The 8,628-nt window shown below is 39.6% G+C and overlaps 1 protein-coding gene across 1 annotated transcript; it reads right to left on the bottom strand.

The window, feature by feature from the left end:
• Window positions 1–759: 759 nt before the first annotated feature.
• On the bottom strand, window positions 760–7,244 carry asb1 (ankyrin repeat and SOCS box containing 1). The gene is made up of 5 exons (XM_014991871.2): window positions 6,904–7,244; window positions 5,696–5,834; window positions 5,139–5,441; window positions 2,954–3,336; window positions 760–2,422 (listed from the first exon to the last, which is right to left on the bottom strand). Exons 1-5 carry the CDS (start codon window positions 6,995–6,997, stop codon window positions 2,292–2,294), a joined length of 1,050 nt encoding a protein of 349 aa, XP_014847357.2. The 5' UTR covers window positions 6,998–7,244; the 3' UTR covers window positions 760–2,291.
• Between the last annotated feature and the right edge of the window lie 1,384 nt (window positions 7,245–8,628).

The following is an 8,628-nucleotide window of genomic DNA, read 5'->3' as shown; positions in this document are numbered from 1 at the left end:
GGAATATGTGGTGACATCTACAGTTACTAATGCTCACCAGTATGAAGTCACTCAGTGTTTTTCGTTTTGGTCACAGTTCTTAGCCAATCCTATGTCATGATAAATTCAATGTTAGTAAAACCTTTAGAAGATAATAAAGTATTAAATTTTATTTCATATGAAATTTGAGAAATTTTATATGTCTAAATTCAAACAAAAATACCATGGATAAATAAGCTGACACACAAGCTTAAATATGCAAGTAACAATATATACAAAATGGAACAAAATGGCAAGAATTGAGTACAAAGCCAGGGTGCAAATTGGCAAAAGGGTCAGTATCCTGCATTTAAAACAGGGCTGCAATGTAACTAACCCTCTACGTTGAAATAGTGCAACTAATTCAACGTAGAAATACCTAGTAATATGTCACATCTATTACTAAATTAAACGTTTTCAGACCTCTGAGGATAAAGGAGATTCTGCACTGCTCTTCCATATTCTTGGTAGGTAACTCAAACAGCACCATCAGGGATCACATGAGAAAATTATAACAAAGGCACACTTACTAATGTTCCAAATATTCTGGAAAGCTCCATCTAGGGACTGCTAATAGTGTTACTTTTTCATTGCCAATCATTTTCACAGGCTCAGATGATTTGTCTCATCTTGGTTTGTAACAGAAATCAAAAAGGAACAGTAAGCATCCGGAAATAACTCCAAGAAGCACGCAAACTCGTCTGACTCGACATGTTTAAGGTAATAAAAACACACAAGGAATCACCCGAGACCAGATTTAATGTTTGCAAACAAATAGGACAAATTTCTGAGCAAGACACACTGACATGTTACACATGCACCACATTTAAATGTTAGTATTTGAGAAAAAGTAACAGACCTGCACTGAAGACAACATATGTGACAAATCCCCAGAGAAGGCAGCTTCCTGGCTAAAAAATGCAAAGTTAAAAACACTTCTATCAACATTTTATAGATTGTCAATGATACAGAAAAGAACTTGTAGTATATTTTATTACACAGTCACAGGTTGGTCAGGATCCTGTTTATTCTCAGTATACTGACATGTAGTAGTAATATCTATTATGTAAACATCTCTCCAGCTACCAGTATTACAGTATGGATCATGTTCCTTTAATTTGCTCTTTCATTCACAAAGGTAGACCAATTTAATAAAGCGCAAAATGTTTATGTAAAGGAATTGTTTTATACACCATCTAGTGGCACAAACTGGTAATTGCAATTAACTAAGTCACCACTAGCAGAACACAACAGCTGAAAAAGCCTAGTAAAAGACACCATGTTTGGTTAATCATGGCGGGTTAAGCCTCTATCTACAGCACTCTACACCAAACCAATGCAAGAATCGCAGGTGATAATGATTTGTAGCTGTATGAATAATGAAGTTTAGCCCCAAATTATATAAACTGAAAAGAAACCTAGGTCTTGCATTCGTTTTTATTCTGTCAGGGGTACGATATTAAACAGTGATCCAAACATCTAATCTGCTTTCCCAACTTAAATTAAGTGTATCGTTACACCTGTAGTATTAACATGGAGAAGCAAAAGGAGGTTAACTTCATAAACACTTATCTACAGGAAAACAAAAGTGCAATACCACCATCAAACAGCAGAACATTTCAACAAGTTTGTTTGGGTGGTAATTAATTAAACATAATTTAGATCGCCACAACATGAAAATGTAACCAGCTTCAGGCTTTATAATCTTAATTAACAAGAACACTGGTACATTTGTACCAGTGTTCTTTTTATTGTCACTTTAGAGATGAAATTATGTAAAATGTTTTGCTACCTTGAGCCATTACAGCCGCTGTAGCAACACTTTACAAAAGATAAAACTTGAAATATTTAATAGATGATTGGATAAAGTCGTGGTTTACATGAATGTAAAAGAGCAATTAAAGGAGCTGGATCACACTTCTACAAACGAGAACTTTACTCGTGATTCAGGCTAATTTAAACTGTAGTCTTTACACCTAACCTGAACTAGAGTCACGACAAATTTTAGTGATTTGAAAGAAAACATTTGTTGTAAGACACAGTTTTCACAAGTTCAGACATGGCTAAGGCTCCTTTGATAACTTAAAAAAGAAAATAACTGTAAAAATCCTTACAGTGACGGAAAGTTAATCCAGAACTTTTAACTTCCAAACATTTAGAAAATAAATGTCTACATTTTTATAAAGGAAAAAGCAAACAACAGCTTGTCTTTGGGACTTACTAAGATTTTTTTATTCATTTTTATTACCCGCATGGATTACGGTGGACAAACGTCAGTTTCGGTGCAGCAGGAAGTTCTTGATGGATTCTGGTAGCGGTAACAAAGCTATGTGTTTCAGACGACTTTTGCCCATCGTTCTGCGGATCCGGATGCGGCACAGATACGTGAGCCTATGAGGGTTTTCTGTGAAGGAAAAATAAAAAACAATGGCGGCTAAGTGGCTGCACAAAAAGAATCAAAGGATAAAGGTTTAGAAGTTATTCATAATGTGGCGTCGCGTGGCGTAAAGGTTAGAGTCCTCGTCGCGGTTGTCCCGAATGTGTTCTTTAAAAGTGTTAGTAATGACTCTCTAATAACATTATTTAATCTCATAGTGCACTATTAAAGCACTCTCTGCCCTAATGAGGATTCACTGACTTTAGCAAGCTGAATACTTAAAGTGGCTCCAACTGAAGACTGCATGACCTACTTTTTGACTAATTCAGCTAATATTTATTAGACTTCTTGGGACCATCAGAAATCACTGAACGCTCACTCTAAGATGGTCAGTTGATCTTAAAATATAAATGAATACAACAGGATGGCAAAAGTATTATCTCATATTGCCTGATCTATTTCAATTTCTCATGTTTACACCTACATAAGTTAATATAAATGACACACAACAGCAGCTCTCCATTAACGTCTACACACTTGCAAATTATTTCCACTCACTCCTTGCTTCCAGGAACACCCTGAGTGCCTCCGGATCCACCTTCCTTCGGTTTGGCGCCTCCAGTTCCACCTGCTCCCAAGGAACCAGCGCTGGGTCTGCGCCATGGTCCAGCAGCAGGTGGACGAAGCTCACCTCGCATCCGTGTCGCAGCACTGCGTCGAGCAGGCAGGAGGCGAGGCCCCGAGTCAGGGCCTCGTGGCAGACGGGCCCCGTGTAGTTGAAGTCGGGCTGCGCGCCGGCTAGGAGCAGCAACCGGAAACATTCAAGGTGGTGGTAGGCAGCGCTGATGTAGAGAGGACACACCACCAGGGTGTTAAGGGTTCGAGCACTGAGGAGGAGCCGGGGACCCAGCTGGTGGTCCATGTCAACATCGGCATTGAATCTAGAAAGATACAAGAAAAGTTGAATGGTTTTATGTTTGAAAAAGATGCATTTTGCACAACCTCAATACAGAATGCAATTTAGGGCAACAAGAACAGAAAGAAAACAAAAAGTGATGTTGTAAAAAGCCACATATCTTATAACTGCCTGGCTTCGTAATAAACAAATGTTAATATTAATCTATGATGAGGAAGCTGTCTCTGTCCTCTCACTGATATATATAAAAAATGATTTTGCGTACTCTTAGAGGGGGGAAAAACACAAAAGTTTTCACATCTCTTTAAGTTTTTAGTATTTTGTTAACATCAAAACTTTAAAATAGTGCATGATACAGTAGAAATAACAGTTTTTTTTTTGTTTTGTTTTTTATTAAATGTAAGTTTAAAAACTACAACAATATCCCAAATTCAAACTGAGCAAGCATAGCATCAATTAAAAAGAAACAAATACTCTAAAGCTTCTGAAGTAAACAGCACAGGTTGGAGGAAATTGTCTACATGAAAACTGTTACATAGAACATGTGGAGGAATATGGTCTGGTCAGATCCAAATAAAACTCAACTTTTATGTCTGTACAAAATGCAAAGTGGGATGAAAAACTAACATTTCCAGACATCCTGAACACACCAGCTGCACTGTTAAACATCATGCTTTCGGGAAGCTGGTCAGAGCTGACAAGAGGATGGACGGAACTGAATGTACAGAAAAAAATGAAAGAAAACAAGAAGCTACAAAATTCTGGAGAAAGTAAGCCTTCAGTAAGCGCACATCTTCCACCACTAAGGATCTTTGATGAGGGATGAGTTTGTAGAAATGACAGTCAATGCTAGCTTGTTCCCTCTCTGTGTTGACATGCTCTGGCTGTTAACTGGTTCTCTTTGTGGTTCCAATTATTCATTAATGCAAAATAACTTACAGACAGAGCTATTTTCCTGTTTCACAGACTAAGGACTCTGCTTTACTCGTTGTGTTTGGAAGTGACTGGTGTAACAGCAGCGTGCTGCGTTGGGATCAGGTTTCTCTCACTCGGCAGCACGTCTGAGGGAGACCTGAGCCTCGGCTGACCAGGTCACATCCAACACACACACACACACGCGCACACACACACACACACACACACACACACACACACACACACACACACACACACAGACATACACACACAGGCCCACAGAGAGCAGCAGACAGGACACACACTCTTCTATCGCTCAGTCACAGAAAACCACTTAGAATAAAATACACAAATTACCACATTTTAAGATATTCCAGTTTTCATATGTCCAATTCCACAAATCTGCCCACATTATCTACAATAATGACTGGTTTTGACTTGACCTGCTGTCTGATCCAGATACAGTTCAAAGTCCATATTTGATAAAAAAAAAAAAAAAAGCTGGTTTAAGTTAAATTATACTCATGTGTTAAGACTAATATCAAGCAAGTCTTATAACGGCTATTTTCCAAATGATGATGGGGCAACATTTCACTGCAAAGCTGGTCCATGAGGCATTGAATCAGGGGACTGAATACAAAAAAAATAAAAAACAAACACACTAACTTTCATTTATGATTGTTTTTTTTAAAGAACATTCGCAATCTAATAAAAATACGTTGAAATTACTGTTGTAACGGGAAAATAACAAAGGGATGTCAAAAGGAAACATGATTAAAAATATTGAGTAATTGAGTAATTCAGCACATTACAGCAAAAACAGAGTAAAAACACATTTTATTTGTAGGATATAATACATCTATAAATCTGCTGGAGGTCAAAGTAAGAGGTTTGTATGTTGCTTCGTTTCACCTGATCAGCTCCTGCAGGACGTCCACCCGCCCGACCCGCGCCGCATGGTACAGCGGGGTGCTGCGGTGGTGGCGGCTCCCGTTGGGATCGGCGCCAGCTTCCAGGAGGATCCGAACGCAGTCCAGGTGACCGTTAACCACCGCAACGTAGAGCGCCGTCTGACCTTTGACATCGACCAGGTCCACCTCGGCTCCCTGGGCGATCAGGTAGGCCACGCAGGCGGCGTGTCCGGCCGTTGCTGCGATCCGCAGGGGCGTACAAGGCAGACAGCCGCAGCACCACACCGACTTCTCATTAATACGCCTGAAACCAAAAATTTAAGAGTCTTATGGTTGTTTTTAAAATGGCACCACAAAAAGTGTGAAATGTGCTATAAGAAGAGTAATACGTCTCATCTAATATTCTCTAAAACAAATAACACAAACATAGACAACACAAGACTTATGAATTTTCTCTCTGATCTTTCAGTTGTTGTGTCTAGAAATTAGCAAAACCTGAGAACTACAGCATAGATTAGGTGTTGTTGCCTGATCAGTCCGGCAGTTAGCTGGCCTCACCGTCTGAAGTCATCTTCCTGCAGCAGGTTCCTCAGGGTGTCCAGGTCGCCCACGTAAGCGGCGTTGTGGAGCCGCATGTCGTCCTGCTCCAGCGGTTTGTCACAGAACTGCTCCTGGAGCCATTCCTTCAGGTTACGCCCTGATGGACAAGCAGACAGACGGAGCAAACGGAATGACAGAACTACTTCCTTAACTCAGTTTTGGGTAGACGATACGAGCAGCAACAGGAAAATCAAAAACAGAATTTGTGTTGAAAATGCTGACAGCTCCTGAGCCGCCTTCATTGTCTGAATGTGTGAAATTAAATTCAATGTGTTTTGGGTCATTGTCTTCTTTGAGCACCAAGTAGTAGCAATCGGGCATAACATTATGTCCACTCTAGGGAGAAGTGAATCACACAGATTATGTCTCCTTCACTGCACCTGCTGGTGTGCAGGATAGGCATCACACCTGTGGGGATGTGGGTGTTTTAAGACCCACACTTTTCATGGAGTTTATCCTCAAAAACTGTATTTCTGTGTTATTGTCTTTCTGACTGTGCAGTGAAACTGACATGAGCGCATATATTTCTGTGAACAAACAATCATTTGTCGTGTTGAGAGTTTATATCTCCTGCGCTCTGCTCATAATGTAATTTGGCACAATATAGGTAAAACCGCTTTGATATTATTGATAAAATTACACAACTGTTTCAGTTCTTTTTATGTGTCCCTCTGGAGTCTGGAGGGCCACATAAAAAGCTATGGCCCCTGGACCTTGAGTTTGTCTGAAAACGTGGACTACAGGAACACGGAAAGCCAGCGGAGGCAGTGTTATGGTTTGGGCAAGACCAGGCTGAAAACTACCAGTTTGAGGAGTCAGATCTCCATTCATGCCTTTATGCTGGACAAACAAGTCGGATCCATGGAGGCTCCACCTCATAAACTAACAGCACTTAAAAGGTTCTGCTCCAGATACCACAGCATGCCTCCATGCACCAAAAAGGAGACTAAAAAACACCGTTAGGCAGGTGGTTATTATCTTATGCTATCTCGATATACTTAAACGTGTGACAGAATGAGCAATGCTAATGATTCCTGTCATTCATCTATTATTAAAAGCCCCCTAATTAATACGCCACGACGAGTGTATGTAAGCGTCTGACTGCAGCATCAAAGCCTTAAAGAAGCTGTGTACGTGAGTAACGAGTCAGACCGCCGTCAGTTTACCTGCAGCAGTGCTGGGCAGGACGGACACAGTGATGACCGGGGGGAAAATGATACTGGGCGGCTCGTCAACATCAGCGGCTGGACCGTCCGCCATGCTTCCGGAGAGTTCACACAGCCAAACCGAACCCCTTTACTTTCACTTCATTTATTACAAACCAAAAGAAAAATGGGCCAGCAGAGCAGAGGACAAGAGACAGCAGGACACAAACAAACGGGAGCCTGTTGATGATGGAGGATCGGGATCGCTGCGCCGCTTCCTGGTTGAGCTCAGCTGCGACATTTAAAGGGAAACGCATCATTTTCAAATACAAACGAGTCATAGCTAAATAACATTCCATCATGGCGGCCGGCCTGTGACATTCTATACAGATGAGTAACAGAGAGCACTCACTTATAGTTATATCATCATAGTTTACAGCCATTGAAAGCTCTAAATTCGGTCGGTCTGGTCATTTGGAGATTTCTCAAGTCAAAAGAAAACCAATATTTTTACATATTCTATTGTTTAGTAACAGTTCTATGTGAACGTAACAGTTCACATAGTGCTGTATCCACCCATATATGAGGAAAGTTGAGTGGGAGGAAATAATGTGGAAGAAAAATTTTTAAGTCCACTCAAGAGTTTGGGAGGACTGGAGTCTTTCCTTTAAAAATGCACCATGTACAAGAACAAGAGACTGCACAATACAAACACATTTACAATACAAGAAAATATTTCATATTTATTAAAAAAATAACATGAGAAATAACAACTATGAAACTCAGTTGGATAACTTAAAAAACGTACAAGATGTGGATATTTATTTATATACAGCAACAAACTATGCACAAGAAAATAAAAAAGATAGTCATATTTAAAATTAAAACAAACTCACATGTTGCAGAAAAGTTACTTGCATATTAATTTTGTCTTATTTCAACTGTACTTATATTTTTGCACATTTTCTGTTTTTTTGTTTGTTTTTTTTGCAGTGCAAGAAAAATCTCCCAAGCCAACTGGTGATGTAAGAAGGTTGAAACCAAACGCTGAGGAAAAACCCCTCAGAACAGAGATGCATAGAAAAATAATAGATGCATAGGATGAAAAACAGAGTACATGTACTTAGTCACAGCTGTAAATCTTTCATCGGCTCTGTCCAGGAAAGAGATGAGGTCGTAACCATTATTATTCGGGCCATTTAATGCTCTATGGAAAAAGTTCAGAAAGCAAAATAGAAGACTGTACTTCCTGTTCAGTCTTCAGGTTCTTCAGTACTCGCACCAAGATGCTGCATGCCATCAATAACTCTTATGAGTGAAATCTCGTCTGCACTTATGGTAGCAACATCTGATTCTGGGAAGTAAAAAAGCTGAACAAGCTGATAAAAAAAAGGCTGACTGTGTTCTGGAAACTGTTCGGTAGAACATAGAGATGAGAAAGAGAGTTTAACAGAAAACCAAGAGCATCTTCTTTACTGCTCTACTTCATTTTTTTTGTTTGTTTCATTTTGCTTTTTTCTTTTGCTGCAACTGTGAGCCAAAACTTATATTGCCTTTTTAAAGGAGGAAGACAAAAATACGTATGTTTTCATGCAACAAAAAAAAAACATGAATAACCTGTTAGGTTTAGGGAGCCTTTTAGGATCCATTAAATCCTTGCAAAAGTGGTCAGAGCCAGAGCTAGAGATGAAATTAAAGAAAAGAAGAAGGATTTTTAAGAGGTTGAGGTTAACTTTACAAGGAAGT

Source organism: Poecilia mexicana, unplaced genomic scaffold, assembly GCF_051168715.1.
Source record: "Poecilia mexicana isolate PSO_F unplaced genomic scaffold, ASM5116871v1 scaffold_2, whole genome shotgun sequence".
Taxonomy (NCBI): Eukaryota; Metazoa; Chordata; class Actinopteri; order Cyprinodontiformes; family Poeciliidae; genus Poecilia; species Poecilia mexicana.
This window is presented reverse-complemented; position numbering and strand designations above follow the sequence as displayed.